General features: G+C 41.9%; 2 protein-coding genes across 7 annotated transcripts; both read left to right on the forward strand.

Moving 5' to 3' along the window:
* The first annotated feature begins 3686 nt into the window (after window positions 1-3686).
* keap1b (kelch-like ECH-associated protein 1b) lies at window positions 3687-16495 on the forward strand. Its single transcript, XM_042394257.1, has 7 exons — window positions 3687-3771; window positions 6992-8329; window positions 9214-9459; window positions 10963-11639; window positions 12740-12945; window positions 13580-13756; window positions 13940-16495. The coding sequence occupies exons 2-7, from the start codon at window positions 8024-8026 to the stop codon at window positions 14206-14208; spliced, it is 1881 nt and encodes a 626-aa protein (XP_042250191.1). The 5' UTR covers window positions 3687-3771; window positions 6992-8023; the 3' UTR covers window positions 14209-16495.
* A 1100-nt stretch (window positions 16496-17595) lies between these two features.
* On the forward strand, window positions 17596-24056 carry si:zfos-323e3.4 (volume-regulated anion channel subunit LRRC8C). Of its 6 annotated transcripts, XM_042431540.1 has the most exons (3): window positions 17596-18307; window positions 19009-19167; window positions 21308-24056. In XM_042431540.1, exons 2-3 carry the CDS (start codon window positions 19027-19029, stop codon window positions 23594-23596), a joined length of 2430 nt encoding a protein of 809 aa, XP_042287474.1. In that variant the 5' UTR covers window positions 17596-18307; window positions 19009-19026; the 3' UTR covers window positions 23597-24056. The 6 variants fall into 6 exon arrangements, with proteins under 6 accessions (XP_042287474.1, XP_042287467.1, XP_042287498.1 ...); XM_042431533.1 differs by having other exon boundaries at window positions 17596-19167; XM_042431564.1 differs by having other exon boundaries at window positions 17596-19097.
* The last annotated feature ends 1776 nt before the right edge of the window (window positions 24057-25832 follow it).

Genomic DNA, 25832 nt, shown 5'->3' on the forward strand with positions numbered 1-25832 from the left:
TCTAAGGAGTTTATTTCCATTGTATGTCTGAAACTGTACATTGACATAAGTCAGTATGTATTTCTCTTTGTGTAGCAGAGATTGTATGAATGGAGGAACGGTTTTTTGAAGAAGCGCAACAGGAAATCAGCCCCCTTGTCTCACATCTGGTAATAGCATTGGCCTACATACTGTGCTTCTCTACAAGCTCTGCATGTGTCAGGACAGCTAAAGCACCATACAATGCACCTTTTATTCAAAGACCGAACACTCAATTTTTCTTTTTCCTTCTTCTGTCAACCTGTGGGTGAGATTGGCCTTCACCACACTCTGACCTGCTGTCCACGCTTGTCATGGCTGAAACAGAGAGAGATCTGCAGCTGGCTTTAATGTTGCTCTATCGTAGCTGTACATATTTTAAAAAGGACAAAGTCAGCAGACTGTTAATCCAACTTTGTTAAAGTTGCCCAGTACTGAAAGAGATATAACTCTACTATGGGGCACGGTTCAGGGGAAATATTGTAAGGGTTTTATTTAGTGTTTTGGCTTGTAGATTTAAGAAAAACTGCTTTGTGATTTGATTTATATGAATGTAACAAAGTCCAAGATTGGAAAATGTGAAATGAATGAATTATTTTGCAACCATGAAAGGTGGGAGATTGCCAGAGCTCATAGGACATCTTTCAAATCTAAAACTTGAAACATTACCAACCCCCACTGAATGTATCTTACATGTAGCAGAAAGCAATCGTTTAGTTTGTGCAAACTTTTACATGCAGTAATCTATTCAGGGAAATGGAACTTTTCACACCTCTCATATAACCATCCATTCGCTGCAAGAATGCTACCAAACAGGCAGCCTTGTAAAGTGTATAGCTGTTTCACTTTTGATTTAACCCTCAGTGACCCGAATACATACTTATGTACAATAAATGGCACCACATGGCACTGGGATACCTTTAATATCATTTACAGGTGTTTCTCCAGATGTTGGCTGTATGCCTGTTGACAGAGGTCAACAAGGGAGGGAATCTTTCCTCTCCCCCAGTTTCCTTCCTTCTGTTGAAATTATACAACAAACTGGACTGGTGGAAGTCATAAAGTCATGTGTCCCGATCACTACTGCCAGCCTCAACAGACTTGCATTAAAGATGTAGAGAGTAGTAACTTTTACAATAGAAAAGATGGTGTATTATATTAGAGAATAATCACAAAACTGATCCTAGAGCAGTACACACGTGCAGCATTAACTTCAGATACATGAGCAGCAGACAGACAGCATGACACTTGTCTAGGAATATCCATTTGGAGCCCCGAGGCTAAGCCACCTAATTCATCTGACTGGAACTATTCACACAGTTAGGACAGAGGCTCAGACACAGCTGCAGAGTCATAAATGAAGGCTGATTCAAGGCTTGTCACATCATATCAAGGATTTTTCATGGCTGTTGATGCTTCAACATCAATTTCATTAAGCCCGAGGGAGTGGAGATTTTAATCTTAGCATTCATTAATTGTTGAATCATCTGTGAATCCTGGTTACGTGGCAATGCTTTGGTAAACAATGCTTTCAATATTTTTGAACTGTGTAATTACCGGTAGTTCATTTCTAAATGATTTTAACTTGTTTGCACTTGCTCCCAGTTAAATACCACATTTGTTTTAAAGTACTTCTCCTTGTTAACAAATCTCTTCATGGCTTGGCGCCCCCTGCCTATCCAGTCTCCATCCCTATGTTCCTCTGATGCACATCTACTCTCCAGTCCCCCCTCCAGGCTCCGCACTGTGGGCGACAGGGCCTTCAGTGTGGCTGGCCCCTAAACTCTGGGTCTGCGTCATCTGTTGCTTCTTTTAAGTCACAACTGAAATCTCACCTGTTTAGATTGGCCTTTCCCGCTGCTTTGTAATGTGTACATTATGAATGTATTATTCTATCTGTATATATATATATATTTCATTGTTGTTGCTGTTGTTTTATCTCATTGTGTATTTGATATTGGTATTGGGTTTGTAAAATGTCTTTGGGTGTCTTGTAATGCGCTTATAAATAAAATGTATTATTATCATTATTGTTCAACAACACGTAATGTATTTTTGAGCAGGATCTTTGCATCTGCAACCTCACAGCTGTCCTTTGCTGCCACCTTGTGGATGTAAGCTAGAATAGAGATTACAGTATTTATACTGTATTGTATTGACCTGACTTATCCAAGAGGAAGAAAAACTTACTGCACCAGCATCTGCCTTGAGTATATTTCTGTCAAGCAGCTGTACTGTAGGAGACATTCACAAGCATGGATTTTTTTAGGGAAGGAAACAAGAAAGGTGACGTACACATATAAATGAGGAAGCGATTGTGGGTATGAGGACATTTTACTGTGTGCCTAATTCTCTTAAGCAACACATATGTTTTTTTATTAAACATCATTAACGATAGCCTTTATATTAAGTAATGTACCTCCACAATGTCAAAATGAACTGCTTTTTAGTGATTTTAGTGAATTTGCATTGCACAATTTCTGCTTCTAACTGTGATTTACTTTTACTTTTCCTATTAGAATATCCTTCTCAACTTGTTACTATGTGTTCTCAAATGTTTTCATGTCAAGGACCCCTTGACCTCTTGGGTCTCTTAAATCGTTGGTTAAATCATCCATAAGAAATCTAGGTGTCACTTTAGACCAGGCTCTGACTCTGGATCAATATGTCAAGTGTCTGATTCGCTCTTGTTTTTTCCAGCTGAGAAACATTACAAAGCTGAGGCCCACAAGCAGATATGAAAATGTTAATTCATGCTTTTATATTGCCCTGTCTTGACTACTGTAACTCCCTTTTCACCTGCCTCAGCAAAACATCCCTGGATTGTTTACAAGTGGTCCAAAATGCTGCTGCTAAACTCTTAACCAGGTCCTCCAAAAAGCCTCATGTGACACCGATTCTGATTGCTCCTCACTGACTCCCCATCAAATTCAGAATCCAATTCAAAGTTCTTGTGATCACCGATAGAGCTCTGCATGGTCAGGCACCTGTCTACATTAGAGATCTACTGCAGCCCTGTGTCACCAGCAGGTCTCTAAAATCTTCTGATCAGGGTTTGCTGGTTGTTCCTAAAACAAGGCTTAAAACTGTGCTTTTGAGGTTGTGGCTCCTAAACATTGGAACTCTCTCCCTTTAAATTTAAGATCTGTGGACACTTGCTTTATCTCCTCCGTGAAGCACTTTGTCACATCTCTGCTCTTGAAAGGTGCTATATAAATAAAGCTTCTTACTTTCTCACTAAACTGACACAAATTAGACCACAGACCCCCATCTGATAAGATTTTTTTGCTTTTAGATGTTTTATTACAGAAAGTGTATGAAACCCATGAGTAAAAGTCATACATTCTGTCATTGTGTTACTTATGGACGGAATTATGGTGAAAATAAATTATTCCCCCTTTTTGCTGGGGACCCCGGGAACCCCTTCAAAGACCCCCTGGGGGTCCCCGTACCCCAGTTTGAGAACCTCTGCATTATTTGATTGACGTAAAGCTTCAGTTTCTGGCAGCCTGCCAACAGTTGGCCTTGCTTTTTCCTTCACGCGGAGGTCTCCTTCTCAATAAAAGCCTTGTCCCTCGGGACACGTTTCGCCTCCGTTACTCGTGAATGGAGGCTGTGGAGGCGGACTCTTATTGTGAAGGCGAGAGGAGGCCGGTACAATGCTTAGTCACGGTGAGTTACAGCTTTCCCCCCTCCTTCCTATATGTGGCGCACAGATCGGCACACCGCGATGGAGGAATTGAACTAGACTACGTGAGTTTCTTTTATTAACTACAGATTTAAGGTTTCAATATTGTTCAGGATGAGCTGTTGTGTTGTTGCATTTTAAAGCGAGGAGGAGCCGGTAGGAATATGTTTGGCTGCCGCTTTGTTAGCATTTTTGTGCTCGGCTCGGCTCACAGCCGTTACGCTACTGTCTAACGTTATTATTAGGAGCCTGTTCTGCTGTCAGCTCAATTTCCGAAACGTTTAACTTGTTATTTGCGGTGTCTCCGGCTGTTAGTCATGGGCACGTTGAGTCTGTTGTCGCAAAAACCAAACAGAGGCTTCAGTCGAGCCTGCTTCACCTGTGTTGCCCTTATTTTCCGTGCGTGCCCCGGATTATTTTTATCAAAACAAGCGCAGAAATGATGAACGTTAGACTGGAGGGGGAAACGGTGCGTGCTTTGTGTGTGTGTGTGTGTGTGTGTGTGTGTGTGTGTGTGTGTGTGTGTGGATAGAAACTCTCAATGTTGGTTAGATTGTGCGGAAATCCAGTCCCAGCTGGGTTTATGTAAGGACTGGCTTCACTTCTGGGTCATGTTTTGGTACATCCAGTTCTACTGTTTGCTCGTTGGAGAGTTCAGGATGAGTCACTGAGGAAAGCTCGTTGCCAAACTGCTCCGTGAAACACGTTAAACACATTTGTTTCACTCTCGTTTCGTCCTCTTTTGCCGCTTTTGTATCCTTGTATCCTTTTATGTCTCCTGCCAGATGAAACTCTCCATAAAGCTGCTCAACTTTAAAGTTTGAATCTCCCGAGTTATTGGGCAATCCGCGCTGAATGGCATCCAAAGATTGCAGGCCTGGACTGTGGTTCCCAAACTGGGGTGCAGGGTCTACCAGGGGTCACTGAAGTTGTTACGGAGACTAATGCTTTAATCTTTTCACACTCTGTGAGATCACTTTCTCACAGAGTGTATAAGGATGTGTGTTTGGTTCATAAGTGTCACTGTACCCACTGATGTCACTGTGTTATTCATTATGGATGAATCAGCTTTCTCGATTTTGTCAATTAATCATTCATGAAATGTCAGAAAATAATGCCTAAGGTGATGTCTCTAGTCCAAAACTCAAAGAAAGTTAATTTATTGCCATATCAGACAAAGCAATGCAATAAATCTTCACATTTGAGGAGGCAAAACCAACAGATTTGGGGCATTTCGGCTTGTAAAATGATTCAAATGATGACAGGTTATCAGGAAAGACAAATGTTCAGTTAATCAGTTAATTAATCGCCATTAATCACCATCATTTCAGCTCCTATCAGGTTTTATCAGGCAATAAATATCTTGCCATGTGTCAGCATGTGCTGAAAATGCTCTTGAAGCTGTTTCAAGGCTGAATTATCTTTTAAATGTCATACCTGGCGGAAACTGTCACTGTATTTATTTGTTGCAGGAAACATCAGAGCCATGAATCAGGTACAAACTTAGATTCGGTGGATACTGAGAGCCTGTTTGTCAGCAAGCGGTTTGTGTCTGCCTCGCAGAGCGAGCGAGCGAGTTGAGCAATATGTTCTCCTGTGAAACTATTTTACCCAGAAACCTGGAGGGAGGAAAGCACAGCGGTAAATCAGAATCGCAGTGTGTTTCATATTATGGTGGACTTAACTGCTGGCTGACTGTGCTCATGACAAGCTCTATGATAGCCACTGACGTGTCACCATCTGGTAAAAAAAAAAAAAAAAAAAAAAGAGGGGGGGGAAGGGGGGGGGAATGCCCAGACATCATTTAGTGTTTTGTTTCGCTTCATCTGTGAGTTGGACACAGTAACCTTATTGCAGAATGGGAAGCAGTGAGGCTTATAAACTGGCCAGTGCACTGCGTCCTCTTATCACCACTTCAGGTAATGATTACTGCGCCTGTGTGTGTGTGTGTGTGTGTGTGTGTGTGTGTGCACAACTTATGTGTGCTTTGTTATATAACTGTGAACGCTCACAGCTGCATTGTTGCTGAGTAACTCTGACTCTTCCCGATCGGAGAACAGCGGACAGATAATTAGCCACTGCTGAATGTGTCGCTATCACAGCCGATTCATAAACTGTAAAGGAGAAGTTCAACTGACTGAAAAGGGGAGGCATTATTTCTGCAGCGAGCCTCGAGGTCGTTTTAATGGTGTGCAACAGTGCAAAGTGTTCTTCTCCATGGACCTGAGCCCACTTATTCCCAAAAGAAGTATTAATTTCCATGCTGGTCTGCAAAGCTCCTGCTTATTTTATCAGCCACTGCAGTGGATTTGAGTTTTTAAAATGAAAACAGCCCTCGATGCTGAACCGAAGATGTTTGTTTTTTGTGAAATTGTTACATGACTTGTGTACATGTGTTTGCATGTGTCTGTTGTTCGTAAGAATCACTGTGAGTGTGCTCGGGTATTGTTGGCCTGGTGTTGCACAAACCATTCCCTTTGTTCCTGCCCCCCCCAGCTGGATTGGTCACAGGACACAGTAAAAAACACTCAGTCATGCTGGCCAGCTAAATTCAAGCCTAATTTAAGTCACTCCAGCGTCCTTCAAAACGGACATCACTCCCACACACACACACACACACACACACCCATACTCGTCCGTTTTTGCTAATATTCTACTTTTAGGTCCAGATGTGGAAGTAACAAGTTTAAGCTTGTTTTCACTCGTTCAAGAGGAAGAGATTGAATCTTATTGTTATCAGAGACACCTCTGAGCCGAAGATGAGAGGAACTGTTTTGGTTTTTTTTTTTTAACGATCGGTGAAAAGCAGCGTACTCATCATGAAAAGTAGGAAGCCATGACCTTAGTGAACTGCACCAGGAAGAACACCATGGTTGTGAGAGGCATGATGATAAAACCAACACAGCGTGTCTTTGCGTAGATAAACTTTTGCTGTGTAAGTTAATACGAAGACACTGATGGAGAGCCACATGTTACATAAGACGATGTGTTTGTCAGCATTTAGCAGATGAGTGCATAGATGTTTTGTGATTGTATATGGATATATTGTGTGTGTGTGTGTGTGTGTGTGTGTGCTGCTTCATCACCTGTGTTCTCTCGAAGACAGATTTCTCCTAAGGGAGACAAATAAAGGCTAATCCGATCTTATCTTAGATGTTTAGACATGATCACTGGTTTAAACAGTGGAAGGATTATAAACTGAATATTATTAATTGTTTCAGCTGCTACATACGTGCTCACTGTCTCTCTCTCCCTCTCTCTCTCTCTCCCTCTCTTTATTTCCAGTTCTCAGCTGAGCCAACAGTTTCCTAGTAAACACAGCGGTGCAAACAAATTCCTTAACTGGGCGATCTCGAGGAAAGGGTCTCCGGAGAAAGCTACCTAACCCTACCCTCCAAACCCTCCTCCTCCGTTCCCAAGAGCTCCACGTTATGCTTATGACACTTTTGGCACTCGACCCTCTTTTTTTTTTTTTTTTTTTTTCCTCAACAAACCTTCCACTGCCTCATCGACAGTATCTGAGTCTGCAGCTCTCAGCAGAAGTGCAGCCCGCTGGAAGGAGCTTTTAGTTATTACATCAGTACAAATGAACCAGTACATTTGACATTTCTGTCATTTTCTTGAGTAATCAATAGGAAAGGCTGCACCCGACCCGCTGGTGAATCTCATAAGCATTTAAGTTCATCTTTATTTTTTCATTTTTTGAATCCTGATGAATTGTTTTATTGAAGACGTTTGAGTAATTTGTTGTCAAAAACCTCAAAAAAAAGAGACGCATATTGCAACAGACTTTTTGTCTTTGACAGAGTTGATTGACATCCCCCGAGAGTGGAAAGATAACAGCTTTGACACCACAGACAGTTGAACTAAAAGTGATTTATTTGAGTCTTGTTGTACCTGCTCAGCTCTTACTGTCATAGAAACATTCTTTCACTCTCCGCTGCAAAGTTAAACCTCGGACGAACCCAGAGAACTTCTCAACTCAAGATATTTTGATCATGATGGAACTGCAACATGTGACGGAGCAGCCAGTCATGACTGACAGCTCGCACAGAAGAAGTCTCTAGTAATGCCGTAACGAGCGGTACGGCTGGACTCAAGTACTGAACAGAGCAAGGAAATCCTCATGTCCACATAAATCAGATTTGAACTCTTCAAAGATCAGCCTGGAGATTTTCTGTGAAGCTGTCCGCCAGGTTCCTCAGCTTGAAAACTCTTCTTTTATTTTACTCATGCCCGCGCATGGTGCAAGGATGCCCCATAACGCCGCCCGCTGTTCTTGAGAAAGAGACCAAGGAGGAGGAGAAAGGGTAGGAAATGACAGAGTGCCTGACAGAATGCAAAGCGCTGGTGACTCCGTCCACGCGCAACGGCCACCGCGTCTTCAGCTACACGCTAGAGAGCCACACGGCAGCCGCCTTCGCCATCATGAACGAGCTGCGTTTGGAGCGGCAGCTCTGCGACGTGACGCTGCGCGTGCGCTACAAAGACCTGGAGGCGGTGGACTTTGTGGCTCACAAGGTGGTGCTGGCCTCTTCCTCCCCGGTCTTCAGGGCCATGTTCACCAACGGCCTGAAGGAGTGCGGCATGGAGTTGGTGCCCATCGAGGGGATCCACCCAAGGGTGAGTCAGCCGTCAAATGTCTGCTTTAAACATGATTTAGGGTCTAATCACAGTCACGGCTGCTCTAAAGGTCTTTATACCAATACAACATCATTACTTTTATGTTGAGACATCCTGGTCCTTTATTCGTTTAATGTGAACAATGTAAAAATCTACAATAAAACAATATTCTGCTTTCCAACACAAACATGATTGTTTAGTGTGTAACTGAAAGAAAACCAAAACTGCTGCTGATGTTCAAGTTTTTCTGTTATTGCCACGGCAACGTGGTCTTAACAACCAGAGAAAGTGGCTTCTAGGTAAAAACATCTCAATTATCACAGATGGAGGCTTCCAATGGCTCTGAATGTATTATCATAATAAAATTGTCAATTATGTCAGTAATATGCAGTAATTAATGTACAGATACAGACAGATGTTACATGTATGTACAGACTGATGACATAATCTTAGAATCTGTGGCCACATTTTCTTTGCCCTCCATTAACGAGATATAAAAATGTAATTACAAAAACGGCCATCAGTCACTAGTTTCATGTGAAATTCTGTATGAAATCCTTTAAGGATTTGTTTTTTTGTAAATGACTGCAGTAGAAGTGTACACACTGAAAAGTACAACAAAACTTGGCCAAGAACATTCAGTTTGACCTCTTTTACTTCGCCTGTTTACTAAGCTCACATGAATACACAAACGGACAAAGTATCAACCACTTGTTTGTTTTAGAGATGCCGATCTGTGCCTCTCTTCCTGGGAGAAATGAATAGGCACACAAATAGCCACAATCTTTTCTGCCTGCTTTTTTGGCCGTTTCCCATCAACTTTCTCGTCTATGTGTTCCCATCCTCCCATCCTCATGTTTTCCTTCTCCCCCCCCCCCGTTCAGGTAATGGACAGACTGATAGAGTTTGCCTACACAGCCAGCATCTCTGTGGGGGAGAAGTGTGTGATTCACGTGATGAACGGCGCAGTCATGTACCAGATAGACAGCGTCGTCAAGGCCTGCTGTGATTTCCTGGTCCAGCAGCTCGACCCCAGTAACGCCATCGGCATCGCCAACTTTGCCGAGCAGATCGGCTGCACGGAGCTCCACCAGAAGGCCCGGGAATACATCTACATGAACTTCAGCCAGGTGAAACTGAATAGCATTTCAAATGAAAGCTCTACTGTCATAAAATGCCACATATTCAAAGGACTGATGTCAGAAATATGCCTGAACAAAGGTGGCGTCTTGCAGGCTTTGCCAGGCGCACCTGAAGAGCTGCTGCTTCTTCCTCCAGTTTAATTGTGGCAAATAAATTTTTATGGTACCATTTAGTGGTGATTTGCTACTGTGTCATCAGCCGCGGAGACATGAATTTATTTATTTATTTATTGGTTACACAAGAGGAAACATGACCAATATCTTAACAACAACACACATACAGTGAGCTTTGACTCACTGTGACTCAGACAGAGGACGGCGCAAAAGGGCAAGATGTGGGTTGACATGTGTAGAGAAGTACAGTACTTGAAATTGTACTCTGTACTTTAAATTTGAATTAATGGAAAGAAGCAGAAAGAGACTGAGTGGAGGTTTGTTTAAAGATGACTGGTTTGGTGATTATAATCTAAAAACAAACACACTGACATGTTATAAATTTATCTACATGGCTCATGACTGAAAAAGAGAGATTTATATTTATATACACATATATATATAAATTTTTTTTGCACCTGGGACTCGTGTAAGTGTTTGGCAGTGTAAGCAAATGCTGTTTCACTTGTTCCATTGTGGTTTCTGTTGGCTGAATCTTTCGCTTCAGACTCACTCGCTGCCTTCTGAGGGAAGTTAGTCACGTCATGAGTCACAGTGAGTAGTGTGTGTTGGTTTATCTGCGGTCGGAGCATACCTGACTGCAAGAGAGATGGCAGTACACTTGCAGCATAAAAGAAATGAAAGGACACTTGATATTGTGAGCTGATAAGATGACACAGACAGGTTAGACAGCTTACTGAGTCTGTCGTGTTCAGCAGTTCTGATATCTGCTTTTTTTTGAGTTCATGTCAAAGCACACGTGAAAAAAGGTTTTTTTTTGTATTTCTCAAAAAAATAATAATATACAAATAGTACAATATTTGATTGCGTACTGCCTCTCCAGAGATTTAGAAATGCCAGGAAGTCAAATGTCCTTGCAGTTCAGTCTAAATAATCCTTATCTCTCCACTGTATTGTCTCCCAAATGTTCTTTATATTTGACCAAAGTGTCCCACAGAAGCATGATTTTCTTTTTGGTTTTATTGAAGCGGTTTCTAGTCACTGGCTTGACAGCCAGCTGATGCTGAAGTGATCAGTCGACAGAACAGAAAATTGATTGGCAGTTTCTCACTTACAAGTGTCTGATGCTTCATCTTATGCAGTTGTGAACTCTGGAAGTGAATATCAATCAGATGAAGCAGACTGAAGATGTCGTTTTGTCTTGAATGAACTGGTTGCAGCCGTACTTTCTGAATTCTAGACTCTATATAATCAACATTATAGCCATTCATGACTTTTTGACACTTTTGTTTAGATTCCTCTTTTATTTTCAGTCTAGAGCTCCAGACTTGTATTATAAAAATGGTTATTAAAAGTTTTCATCCCTTCTGTTCCCAGGTGGCGACCCAGGAGGAGTTCTTTAACTTGTCCCACTGCCAGCTGGTGACCCTCATCAGCCGCGATGAGCTCAACGTGCGCTGCGAGTCTGAAGTCTTCCAGGCGTGCGTGGCCTGGGTGCGCTACGACCGAGAGAACCGGCGACCGTACGTCCAGGCCTTACTCCAGGCCGTCCGCTGCCATTCCCTGACCCCCAACTTCCTGCAGGCTCAGCTCCAGTCTCTGGACTGGGACCCGCAGTGTAAAGACTACCTTGCCCAGATCTTCCAGGACCTCACCCTCCACAAACCCACCAAAGTCTATTCTTGCCGAACCCCCAAGGTGCCACAGCTCATCTACACAGCGGGGGGCTATTTCCGTCAGTCCCTCAGCTACCTGGAGGCGTATAATCCCTGTTCGGGAGCCTGGCTGAGACTAGCGGACCTGCAGGTACCCCGCAGCGGCCTGGCAGCCTGCGTCATCAGCGGGCTTTTCTACGCTGTCGGTGGAAGAAACAACGCACCTGATGGCAACATGGACTCGAACGCGTTGGACTGCTACAATCCCATGAACAACTGCTGGCTGCCGTGCGCGCCGATGAGCGTGCCCAGGAACCGAATCGGAGTCGGCGTCATCGACGGCATGATATATGCAGTCGGGGGATCACATGGGTGTATTCATCATAATAGTGTGGAAAGGTAAGTGAATGGTGAAAGTATTATCAACCTAAACCAACGATGAATTTATCCTCATTTATCCTTTTTAATAATAAAAACATGTAACACTGACCTCATCCTTTAACCAGCAACAGGTTGAAGATGATTTATCTGTCAGTATGTTTGTGTTTCTGTGGTTTGACTTCAAAAACAAAGCAGGGAAACGATATGTGACTAAAGTCCAGCCGAGCTCATTTGTAATACAGGTTTATTCACTGGTCTGTTTACTGGATTTAGTCAATGATTCCTCTGAAATCAGGAATCGGGTAACTTCCTGGAAATTGATTGATTTTATAGCCTTTTGTTCTACTTCCTGCGATCTATTCTTAGTTCACGCAGCTCAGCAGTGAGGAAGTTTGAATCTCCAGTGAAATATTTTTTGTGTGATTGAAAACTAAACGGTAAATGATGTCATAGCTAAAAATGGAGTCAGTTGTCATTGTTTTTCTCAGTGTGAGCGTGAAGAGAAACACTCTGTAACCTTGAGTTAACTACCCACCGTCCTTCACACACTTTAGAACTCACAGCTGTAGAATAGCTTCCTTTCAGCAGTTGGGCCGGACCGTGAGCCAGCAACCACATCAATTTTAATGAACAAAAAGCGGCTGGACGATGTTAGGAAGCCAGACCATCAAAACATCCCACCACCAAGTGTTTCATATATTTCCAACCCAGACAGAGACCTCCGGCACAATCCTTAACCTGTCAGCTTGTCTATAATACACTGAATCATGTAAATGATTTTAATTCTGTTGAAACATTTGCTTCAGTCGTCAGATGAGGCAGGAAGAGAGCAGTGACATATGTCAAATGTTAACCAGGCAAACCTCAGTGGCTGTGAAGAAGGAACATGCCTCAGGTGTCTGAGTGGCCGAGTAATGACTCAGAGAAAAGATGTGACTGATCAGTGCAGCAGTCAGACTGTGTGTGCTGTAGTGTGAAGCTCATCACTTGTAGGTGAAATGAAACAGCTGGCAGCTCCATGACTCAACAAGCAGCGGTCCGCCTGCAGCGTTCACCGGGCCGACCTCAGGCGTAGCTGTGACAACCACCGACTTTAATCAAATGTTCCTGCTCCATAGGTATGATCCAGAAAGGGACCAGTGGCAGCTGGTAGCCCCCATGTTGACGCGGCGTATCGGTGTGGGTGTAGCAGTCATCAACCGGCTGCTTTACGCCGTGGGGGGGTTCGACGGGGCCAATCGGCTCAGCTCCTGCGAGTGCTACAACCCAGAGAGGGACGAGTGGAAGACCATGGCCTCCATGAACACCGTGCGCTCCGGAGCTGGTGAGAAAGAAATAGAAAGCTAATGAGAAACATACGTCTCTGGAAGTCAGGCACTGCAGAATCGGCCCTGCAAGTTTCCATCCATGTTTTCAAAATATGAAAGGCTTCTTATCTGCTTCAGTAGGCCCCTCCGGTTTGTGTTAGTGAGATCAAAAGGGGGATTTAAACCAGACAGGAAGGGCGCCATGGTAGCCGAGTGGTTTAGACACGTCATATAAATGCAATGTCACCAATGTGATTCCAGCCAGAAAGCCTTGTTGCATGTCTTACTACAAAACTACAAAATCTTAAAACCAGCCGGCAAGAAAAAAACTGTATTGATCCTAATATGCACACAATATGAAGCAATATTCATCTCTTACTGGGTCATAATTAAATATAAGCCACTGCTGCTTTCATTATGGAAGTATTTATGTAAAGGGTTCAGTACAGAAGTTAATGTTTGACTATTCTGTATAAGTATCGTGTGTATTTTTCACCTCTAGAATATCTATGTAAATGACTGCCGGCTGCTGTAGCTGCAGAGATTAACACACCTAGAATTCAGCCAACTGTGATTTACAGCATGTTTACAGTCTATTCCACTGTTGTTCCAATGACATTTGAATAAACTAAACCTTTGACCTCCTTGCAGGTGTGTGCGCTCTGGGGAATCAAATCTTTGTGATGGGCGGCTACGACGGCACCAACCAGCTGAACACGGTGGAGCGCTACGACGTGGAAACTGATACGTGGAGCTTTGCTGCCTCCATGAGGCACCGGCGCAGTGCTCTGGGAGTCACTGCATTACATGGACGCATCTATGTGCTGGGTGAGGAGCAGACTACAGCCTGACTTTTACTGTTCGCTGTCACTTCTTTTGTTTTCAGATCACTGATGTAAGAAGCAGACTAATAACTAATAATGTTAATGGTTAATTGATGCTGTTACTAATGTAATTCATAAATAAACGAGACTTTATTCATAGAATAAAACATCATCGTTATGTCTGCAGGAGGTTACGACGGCGAGACGTTCCTGGACAGCGTGGAGTGTTACGACCCAGAAAAAGACACATGGTCGGAGGTGACGCACATGACATCCGGGCGGAGCGGCGTCGGCGTGGCCGTTACCATGGAGCCCTGCCAGAAAGAACTGCCTCAGTGTCAGAAGTCTGAGAGGGAGAGCGGCGGTGCGGCGTCACCTGCCAATCAGTCAGGCAACTCCGGATTCGGCTGTCACCACAATCAGCGGCACAGCGGGCCTTTCGGTAAAGGCACATGAGGCTCGCCGCCGGACCCTCCCACTTTACACATACACAGGCGCACACCTCAACTCACCTCCGTCTTCCCAAATCAAAAGAAAGACGCTGACTGAGTCGAGACAGACGAGAGCTGAAACATAAAAGTGCTGCCTCACTGATTGTAGAGATAAAAAAAAACATTTTTAAAACTTTAATTTGCGAATCCTGCATTGATACTCGACTATAAAGGCGGCAAAAAAGTAATTTTAGTTGAGTATCAACATTGGACTACCTGAATCAAGTTTGACCCCCAGATCTGTCTGTCAGTGGAATTTGATTAATTTTTATGTGACTAGTTACGTTCCTCCATATCCAACAGACCTCAGTCCATCTGTGGGTTCAGGTCTGACATTCAAAGTCGGACCGTCGTCTCCCAGATCTGACCTATGGGAGAAAAGGGCTGCCTGCTAAAAAGGTCCTTTTTATTGGCTCAAAGAGTCATCCAGGGCTCTTTATTTATATGTAAAGAGCAACCCATGCAAAAGTGAAATCTGAGGGGAGAAAAAAAATTTCAAATTATCTCATTATGTTTAAAAAAAAAAAAAAAAAAGTAGCATTTGTCAGTGTAGGCAGTAGAGTTCAAAGTGCCATTAAAATGCCTGTGTGCATTACTGTCATGTGTTGGAAAGGCTCAGACTGTCACTGTGTTGTTGACATGAACCGAATCAGCCACAAGATTCAATTTACTGACGACACTGAGCCTCATGCAAGAACATATTTATACTCTTATCCTAAATCTCTCTTTCTTATATCCGTGAGGTTTATTCACACGTGTTTCAAATCGGATTCATTGTAAATGGCTGGTTTCATCCTGATGAACGCCACCTGTTCATGAAGAGGTGTTCGCTCCTGAGATTCCATCATAGCATCCAGATATATAATATCCATATAAAGCTACATGTTCATTCACACCTCAGCGCTTAATGATCACATGATTAATTTAGGGTTTATAGTTCTATTAGGAAAAAAAATAGAGCAGCTGTTAACGCTGTGTCATTGCAGAATCAGGCCCGGACAGGAATAAAGAAGGAATGGTTTGAAATGGAGTTATTCATAAAATGACTAAAATGAGAATATATATCTATTTTACACAGTAAATGATGTCACACTGTCTGGTTTTATAAGGGAGGGCAGCGGCTGGTGTAGGAGAATATTCAACCATTAGAGAAGACAAATGAAATAAAACCTCTCAGTAAATTAAACTATCATGCAAATCACACTGAATATTACAGAACACTGTTTTGTTTCATTTATTTATTATTTTAGTTTTTCCAAATTCCTTCATAATTCTTCAAACAAGGCAGACTATATGTACATGACTTGTACGACAGGTCTGAACCTCTTTAGTTTTGTTCATACGTTAAGAATTAGTGTCAGAAAACAAATTCTCCTCAACTTAAGAACAAATATCTTCATACGAGCGGTTCTTGCATGAGGTCCAGTGTCTCAAATGTAAGTTTAGGTTCAAGAGAAGCAGGACCTGCATAATAACAGATGTTGTGTCCGAAGCCACTGGTAGGTTCATAAAATGTGGATGTTTTTTGTGGGAAATGTTTTGGCATGTTGAGCGTTGCCTCCTGTGCGGCTGTCAGAGAGTCCGGTCCACTAGAACGAGCGTGTGGTGCCAAGAGAATGAAGAAACAGGTTGTGACTGTGTTTAGAGGAAACAGAATACTGTAGCATTTTTTTTTTTTTTTTTTTTTTTAACTCGGATTCAAACATCTCACTGAATGTGTTTTATAAAAACACTAATTACTAATTACACAATGGAGAACCTCCACCTACAGTTGACTTTTGGTTTTCACATCCACCAGACCTCAGAAACAGAAGTGACCGTGTTTGTGTATGCTAATGACAAAAATTGCTTAAAGAAGTGTATTTGTAACAGCAATTTAAGCTACAAAAGGTTTTTAAGTGATGTTTTTGTACATTGATATTCTAAGAAATCTTGTACAGAATTTAAGAGCTCACTTTTTTATTTATTTGTTCAGATCCTTTGGTTTTCTTGTTCCTCTAAACTGACATCAGCTTTGTATTGAATTGGACTCTGGTGTTGTGTTTTTGAATAACTAGCATGCATTGTAACTAAGTAGGAATGCTTGTTAATGCTAATTTTGGATGTCTGTAAAAAATTTGCTTCACTTCGAAAGGGATTTTTTTTTCCTGTCTGTCAGTAGTTGGAATGGAAATTAGATTATTTAAAAGTCTGCTTTGTAAATGTTTTTTCCAGCAAAAACACCCTGTACAATAATACATTGTAAAGTAAAATATATGTTTATTGTACCGCTGCAGTCATGTAATGATTTTCATTTGTTAGTTCTTGTTATTTTCATTCTTTATATATTTTCTACACTTTATAGTGGTTTTTTTTTAAGCAGCAGTGGCCACTGGAGGGAGCTAAAACCCTTTTCTACTGAACATAACCTCTACCTGTTTACTGTCATCATATTACATTAGAACAACTCAAGTTAACGTTTTCTTCAGTTTTAATTTTGCTGGTCATTTAGTCCAAACAAACATGGTTAGTAATGCCACGTGTTTAATGGACCACCCATGAAATCTGCCAACACATCTCATTTCCTCAGTGAAGCTGGCAGGTGGTTGTAATAGACCATTATTATATTATCCAGGAGGAAAACTTCCCTGATTATGGAGGCTTAAGGGCATCATCCTGCCAAACAGAAAGGCCACAGTGTTGCTTTCAGGTGAGCGCTGCTGAGCTGTAGTAACAGCTGTTCCCCACATTTCATACTCTTCAGATGGACGCTGTACATTTGTACACTTTCATAAAAAAAAAAGTCTTTTAATGTTATCAGCTTTAATTCACCAGTCCAACAATAGAGGTCACCCCAACCATTACCCACCTACACCATGTATTACAGTAGCATAGTGTTACATAATGAGAGAAGTGAGAGAAGTGGAGAATCACTTACAAGTTGCCTTATTAGATGCATCGTCTCCTAACCTGAATATATACAATATGTGTCCTCAACAGCTTTAACTTGGACTGTGGTTCTTTTTTTTAAGTGAGATGATACAAAACAAGTCAAGTCAAATGTATTTATAGAGCACATTTCATCCAGTACAAAGACAAGACAGAACGTAATACAGTGGATGACATCACAGGATTCAAGCAACAAGACAAAACATGTATTTAGGAGCGACAGCAGAGGAGAAAGAATCTGATGGATTCCTGTTAGTGTGTATGTAAGTGTAGAAGAACAATCTGTAAATAAATAACAAATAAAATCATGATAATAATGACAACAACAAGTAAATAAATAAAAATAACTAACTGGATAAATAAGAAGATGAATGGAGAAGGAACAAAGAGAAATTTTAGAATGAAGAAGGATGATTACATTGAATTTTCTATGCAGGGCGGCTGGTGATGTCCCACAGAGAGACACTTTACGACTTTCCTCTTCACTCATCTCATGTGGACTGTGGTTCATTTTTTAAAACTTACATTTGGATATAATCAGAGAAATAATCATCCGCACACATATTTTTCATTAATGAATGTTATGAGTTTGCATCAGTTTTACAGCAACATATATATAAATATGGTCAATATAAAACCACAGAACACAAGACACAAATGCACATTTACACAAGCGGGAAAAAATAATTCAATTACATCATAAATAAATGACTATAAATCAACAGTCAGCTACATGATATATAAGTCATACATTTCACCTGTTTTATCTTTATGCAACTGTCTTCTATCTAAACTTATTTTAAGCATATTTTCTTTTTATATAGAGTAACAAATTGTGAGCAAAATGAAATAATGAATTAAGAAATGAAAGATACAGTGACCTTTCTAACTATGAAAAGTTAAATAATTCAAATGTATTAATTTCCTGCAGAGGCCTTTAATCCTGCAGGAACCTCGTTTCTCTTTCTTTCTTTTGTAAAGTTGATTTATAAGCTTTCTCATTGAGGATGTTTTTATTTTGAAAGTCCTGCCTGGATATGCTGTTTCCTGTCAGCTTGACACCGGTGTGCTGTCTTTTAACATGAAAAAAGACTCTCGAGTCCCACCGGACACCAGTGGATCCTCTTCGGTCGCAGGTAAGTGAAACTCACCTGGAAAACGCTGAATCCAACTGATTGTTTTTACTCTGCTGCATAAAACTGAAACTTTAAGGGACAAACTGAAACTGAGTCAGAGGATTGTAGGCTTTGGAAATGTGACTCCACAGGTTTGTGATTTCCCAATAATATAAAATCCTGCACTTTTATTCATTTGATGCTGAAACGTCTCTATTTATCACAAAGAAACAGTGTTTAAAAATACACTGAGACTTTCCTGCTGCAATTTGTCTATTTGTTTATCTGTTAAATGTCACTTTTCAACAATTCACATTAGAAATTAAATAAGCTAATTGTGTATTGTGAATGTAGTAGTATTATTAAAGGGGTTGAGTTTATATATATATATATATATTTCTATTCTACTAAATGTAAAGACAAAAATGATCTCAAGCCATTCCTGAAACAGAGTCACTCTGTTGTCAGACATTGTTGCCAAACAAGTTTCTCCACTTTGCATCCACCTTCAGTACAGGAAGAGGTTGTTCATCCATTCATTCACTAATGAACCCAAATATACACTTCCTGCGATACATTCTGTTGCTACATCATGTGTCTTTTTGTGTCATATAACTTTAAAACTTTTTGACAAGATGTTCTCCTGAGATCGCACTGTGCTGAAAGCCTATTTTAGCCTCAGTCTTCTCCTCTTGCTCACATTCACTCTTTTCTTTCGTCAGTGTGGAGCAGCCGCCAGGATGATCCCAGTGGGTGAATTCAGAAACCTCGGCATAGAGCAGACCTCACAGTATCGGGTCCTGAAACCATGGTGGGATGTTTTCTCAGAGTACCTGTGTGTTGCCATGCTTATGATTGGAGTCTTTGGGTGCACCTTGCAGGTGAGGGGCGCCTACAAACCAGCCACTTTATTATGATCATGAGCTCTTAAATCCTTAATTGTTAGCCTGTGGGGTGGACACAGATTTAGCAAAATAATCATTTCTAACCTAACCAACCTGAGGAGAGAAAAAAAAAAAAAAATTGCACCATTTGTATCTACTGTGGCATGTCAGAATAATAGAGTATTTTGTTACCATGTCACAGAAATTCCTGCGTTATCTGACCTCCAAGTCGGTGAAAACACAGACAGTGTAACTGGACTAACTTGTGTCTCCTGACCCACTTAATGCAGATTCAGCTGACTAACCTGCTGCTTAATGTGTCTCTCACCACCTTATTACCATTTCTGTGTCACATTCAAATAGCACAGCAGACAAGCAAATGAATTTAAATGTAAATCAGCAGTTGTTTCCTTGTTTCATGAACACGCTGTGTCTCTGTTGACGGTAGGAAAGGTGCAAGTACAAATTAGTTAGTACAAATTAGTGAAACATACATGTTTGCATGACCGCAAACAAACAGCACAGAGTAAACGTGAGAGAAGACAATGCACCTGCTGTCTAAACCACACAGTTTACAGGCACAACAGGTTTCTGTTAATCTGTTGCTTACAATAAACACACAACAGAGGTTGGGGTGAGATAACTTAACCAATTAATCAAAAAAAAGACATTCCTTAAACAACCCACAGAGAGAGAGGCTGTAAATTACTTGTTAGTTGTTGTTTTGTTAATTAAGCTGCATAACTTAATTGTTTTAGTTTCCTGGTGGCAGCAGAACAAACCGTAAACACAACATTGACATATGATCAATTTATATGTATTTACATTTGGCTCTTCAGCTTCTAAATGCTCCACTGTGAGCAGCAGCTGGTCGCTCACTTTGTCTGTCCGCCACTTGAAGCCGGCAGGTATCAACAACGAGCTGAGAGATGCTCCCTGTAGAGCTGATAATATTATAAAGTCATCATTCCTTCAAATGTTTTCAGCGAGACGTTCTCAGAATATTATAGGATAACGTTCTCTAAAAACGTTCTAAAAATGTTTGGTGACAACCTTCTTAAAATGTTTATTGATAACATTGTTAGAACATTATGACCTGATGTTCCCTGAAACATTCTCAGCGGGAAGGTTTTTTTTTTTTGGTTCCTGGATCATTTTAGGATAATGTTCTCTAAAAACATCCTAAAAATGTTTGGTGACAACCTTCTTATAATGTTTAGTGATAACATTGTTAGAACATTATGCCCGAACTGCAGGACTATTGGAGCGAGGCAGAGAGGCTTCAGTGGTGTAGAAACAGGTTGGAGAATGAGGTTTTCAGCAGAGCAGGGCAGGGCAGGTGATGAGTTGAGGTGCCAAATCAGAGACAGGTGATGAAGATGAAGCTGTTCGTGGCTGGCAACTGAGGCAGACTGGAGACTGAACTCTGATCTAGCAGAGTCTTGATGGATGAGCGGAGGTTTTATGCTGCTGTGGCTTGTTGAGTTGATTAGCTGATCAGCTGCAGGTGTACTGGTTGAAGAGTAGGAGAGGGAAAACAGGTCGCCACGCCCAGCATAGACACACACACACACACACACACACACACACACACACACACACACACAAACGGGATAAATCCCAAAGAGTTTGATCACATTCTTTGTTCAGAAACAGCTCCAAAGACTCTTAAGACAAATACAAAGTCAAGAGGTTGTGATATGTAGCACTATAAGCTAACGAAAATCTAAAAGAAACTGCGTTCCTGCGCATGCACAGTGCCGTCTGCCTTACAAGGAACTGCTCTCTTGAGACTGTAAATGTGATCGCCGTTATTAGACTTTGGACCATAACTGTAATCTTCAGGGCAAAGGAATTTGTCACCCAGTGCAGTGGTGTAGCTCACTGACATGTTTTTAATCGATTTTGGACAACAATGGATGTCTACAGCACAGAGGAATACGATATATATCAGGCTTTGTATACATGCACAATACTTGGAAGTAGGATGAGTTCATTGTTGGTTTGGCTCTGCCGGTTTTATTGTTGTCCACTTATACATACTATCATTTGAATTAAACAATTAACTGCTCTTTTAATTGGTCATAGTTTGTGCCATCGTTCCCCACTAATTCACTCATTCTTTAATTTTCCACAGCTCACCCAGGACAAGATTGCTTGCCTGCCCAGTCCCTTCACCAGCCCAACACCCGAGGTAATCGACTGCAGCCACATCCGGACTTACGGGGAGAACGAGACGTGGGAGCACATGCTGGTCAAACCTGTGAGCCCCATTGTGCGGGAGGTGTTTGGCCGCAAGAACAATCTGGACATCCACCAGTACGTGTTTGTCAACCACTACTGCTACGAGAGATTTGTGCACTGGTATGCAAAGTACTTCCCCTACCTTGTCGTGATCCACACTATGATCTTCATGGTAGCAAGCAGCTTTTGGTTCAAGTTCCCCGGGACATCCTCTAAAATTGAACTCTTTGTCACCATTCTTGGGAAGTGCTTTGATTCACCTTGGACCACGAGGGCCTTGAGTGAAGTTTCTGAGGAAAGAGGAGAGGAGAAATTAGTTAGTTGGAGGAGGGATACCATGTCAAAAGACTCCACAGAGCGACGAGCAGAGGAGGAGGAGACTGTAGGGCTTCTTCGGTCCTCCTCTGTAAAGTCTAATCCAGAAAAGAAAAGTCCAGAGCCTCAGTCGGCCGCCTCCGTCTTGGATAAAAAGGAAGGCGAGCAAGCCAAGGCTCTGTTTGAAAAGGTGAAAAAGTTCAGAACTCATGTAGAGGAGGCGGACCTCTTGTATCGCATGTATGTGCAACAAACATCACTTAAAGTCTTCAAGTTTGTTTTAATCATTATCTACACCGCAGCGCTGGTTCCAAACATCGAGATAGTGGTGCGCTGTTTGGTTCCTCCTGAACTGACTGGTTTTGATATCTATTGCTGCAACCACAACAAAGCCCATCTTTTCTCCAAGCTTGCCTACTGCTATATCTGCTTTGTGGGAGTGTATGGACTTCTGTGCATCTACACCCTCTACTGGCTGTTCCATCGACCTCTGAAGGAGTACTCCTTCGAGCAAGTCAGACTGGAGACGGGGATTAACGACATACCGGATGTGAAAAATGACTTTGCGTTCCTCCTGTACCTCGTGGACCAATATGATGCTCTCTACTCTAAAAGATTTGCCGTCTTTCTCTCTGAGGTCAGCGAGAGCCGTCTCCATCAGCTCAACCTCAACTATGAGTGGACCGCCAAAAAGCTGCGTACCCGTCTGGCCAAGAATACAAATGACCGGTTGGAGCTCCACCTGTTAATGTTGCCGGGGCTTCCGGACACAATCTTTGAGATTCCTGAGGTGCAATCACTCAAATTGGAGCAAGTTAAAAATGTCACCATCTCACCCAGTGTGGCGAAGCTAGACTCTCTTCAGGAGTTATCACTGATTTACTGCCCTGCAAAGCTCCAGCTGCCTGCCCTGAACCATCTCAAGGAACATTTAAAGGTCCTTTGTCTAGCTTTTGAAAGTTTAGAAGAGGTGCCTTTGTGGATGTACAGCCTGCATGGGCTAGAAGAGTTACATCTGAATGGTCCATTATCCATTGAAGTGTCCCGGAACGCCACTCTGGACTCCCTTCGAGAGCTTAAAGCTCTGAGAGTCCTCACTCTCCGCTCCAACCTCACAAAGATCCCACCCTCTGTAGCAGATGTTGCGTCGCAGCTGCAGCGTTTGTGCATCCATAACGAAGGCAGCAAGCTCCAAGCTTTCAGCAGCCTGAAGAAGTTAACCAACCTAGTCTCACTGGAGTTAGTGGGCTGTGGTTTGGAGCGCATCCCGAGTGCTGTCTTCAGCCTGAACAATCTGCAGGAGTTGGACCTTAAAGATAACAAACTTACCACTGTGGAGGAGATTCTTAGTCTACAGCACTGCCGGCGTCTGGTGACACTACGACTGTGGCACAACAAAATCACGTACATTCCTGATCATATCAGTAAACTCCATACCCTGGAGACTCTGGACATCAGCTGGAACAAGCTACGAAAGCTTCCCTCTCGACTGTTCTACTGCACCAAGCTCAGGCACCTCGATGTCTCCCACAACCAGCTCACCACACTCCCTCCTGAGGTGGGCATCCTGCAGAGCCTCCAGTTCTTCTCCGTTGCGTTCAACTCTTTAGAGACACTACCAGAGGAGCTGTTCTCCTGTAAAAGGCTAAAGACGCTGGCTCTCGGAAACAACTGCTTGTCGTATCTTAGCTCCAGAGTGGCCAACCTGGCTCAGCTGGTCCGCCTGGAGATTAAAGGGAACCGTCTGGAGTCTTTACCTGAGGAGATAGGGGACTGTCCCCTGCTGTCTCTCAATGGGTTGATAGTAGAGGACAGCCTGCTGAATCTGCTGCCATCAGACGTACGCAGCAGGTTGAATAATGGGTGAGTTTGCGGAGCGAAGGACAGTCATTGACTTGTCTTTTAACAGTGCAGCATGGAAGTGTGACTTGCATGGAGAAATGGAATATTAACAGAGGATTAATCAATGGCATTAGGGGGAATATTTCATACAAAATAGAACAAAAGGGAAACTCTAACCAAAACCATAGCTGAACACAAAAGGATAACCAAACACTAACATAACTAAAATGTTAATCTGTGTTGCACTTTTTTTTGAAAATGTTTTCTATGCATTTTCAGAAAGATACCTTTTTTTTAAATAGATATTTTTGTATGTTATCAAGTGACCTGTAAATATCTCACATTTATTTTTTACAACACTGGATTTCTATGTTCAGTAGCTGTTTTACAAGGGAGGACACATGTGAAGTTTGTCATCGTCGGTACTCTGTGGATGAGATAAGGGCTCAACTCTTTCACAAAAATAAAACATGACCTACAAATTATCATGGATCAGCATTTTTCATTCAGACTGGTGTTTTATTTACTGGATATTTTGTGGATTCTTCAGAGCACAAGGCAAGAGGTTTTTTTTTTTACCAGCGCTGTATCCTGTTGGACAGGTTTATACAGCATGAAGAACTGTTTCCCACAGTTCAGTGGCTCATGTTGCCCCCTTTCAGCCACCAAATAAGTGGAGAGAGAAAAAGCCTTTCAGTAGCAGTATAATGAGTGTTCTTCTCTCTGTTTATATGTTCAGTCAAACGGAGAAAAGACTGAATTCATACATGTGATTATGAACCAGATCAAAGTCAAGTCAATATTTTATAATTTACCACGAGAGAGAAGATAAAACTGTCTTTACAATGCTGTTTGGATGACTAATGTGTCCAGTGCATTGATGTCAGCGCTGATGGGTGACACATCGATCTTTCTTTATCTTTCCTGAGCATTCTGTAGAAATGAATGGCTTCACTAGAATTTTAATTTAGCTTCTCTGTTTCCTGTTTTTACTACCTCGTGTCAACAATCAAACATTTCCCGTCAAACATGGGCAACCCAGGATTTGATTTTTACAAGAAGATGCATACCTAAAGATATGTAGTTATACCTAACACACACCTTATAACTCTGTAGATCAGTAACATCATGAACTGGAGTGCCTTTTGAATACTGCACACTAAAACAAGTGTTAAAGTGCTAAGCTGGAAGTCATTGTAGTTTTTTAGGATGAGAGGTACATTAGGTGTCTCCTTTTCTTTCTCCTACAAACAAATGCACACCTGCTTTTATCCTGATTTATTTTTTTCTTGTGTTCTGTATTCCTCGGGCAGAGCTTCCACTTTTTCAGTCTGAACTGCAGTGTAGTCATGTTCTGGCATGCACAGAGACAAAGTTTAGGAACATACCTCAGTAATACTCAGACTCGCCCACCTTGCAACACACCTCAAAGGCCACAAAAAGATTTCTATCATGTTTTGCAGTTTTTAGATGGATTTGATTAGAATACAGAGCTGAAAGTTGTCAAAGGGCCAGATAAAGATCAAACAGTGGAAACTTTCAAAGGTGTATAGTCTAAATTGTATACCGAATGTCATAATGCTCTGGCAATCATTTCCCTTTTTCTTTTTTCTATTTCCCTCTCACTGTGGGTGTCAGTCAAGCGTGTCACCAGTATTAACCAGAAACAATGTGATTGCATCAGGGTGACTAAGTCTTGGCTGGCAGGATGGTTGCCTTAAGGGGTTAGTGATGATATCGGCAGTTTGTGTGCTGACTTGAGTCTGACATATTTGTGGGACTGTGCCTTCAGGCCTGGTTGTCCTGATGCAGTATTTAAATTTGAGTAGGGAAATCAGCGGGGGCGGATTCTTCCTGCCATCTTTCTGTTCAGTTTCTGTTGTTCTGAAGTCTGACAGGTTTCAATTCAGTTCCTGCATGCTGTGATTCTCAGCAGCTTGATTAAGTGAGCTGAAGCGTGAATTGTGTGGTAGTGAAGTGTGGCACTGTAGTTTATGGTTTACAGATCATGTCTTCACAGTGACTCATCATGCTTTCAGTGCGATCTACAGACAATAGGCATCAAAGTTCATCACTTGTGAAATATTATTTTACCACTTTACGACTGTCTTGGTTGTCATGGAACTTTTAAACACCCATGAACTCTTTGCAGCTTAAAGGATATGTTTAGATATGTTTAGTTAGTTTACTCTGCAAAAAAATATTAACCTATCCTTTAACTTTTTAATCCTTTTTCTTTTGACCTTGTCATTATTTGTCAT

Source organism: Thunnus maccoyii, chromosome 2 (assembly GCF_910596095.1).
Source record: "Thunnus maccoyii chromosome 2, fThuMac1.1, whole genome shotgun sequence".
NCBI classification, from domain to species: domain Eukaryota; kingdom Metazoa; phylum Chordata; class Actinopteri; order Scombriformes; family Scombridae; genus Thunnus; species Thunnus maccoyii.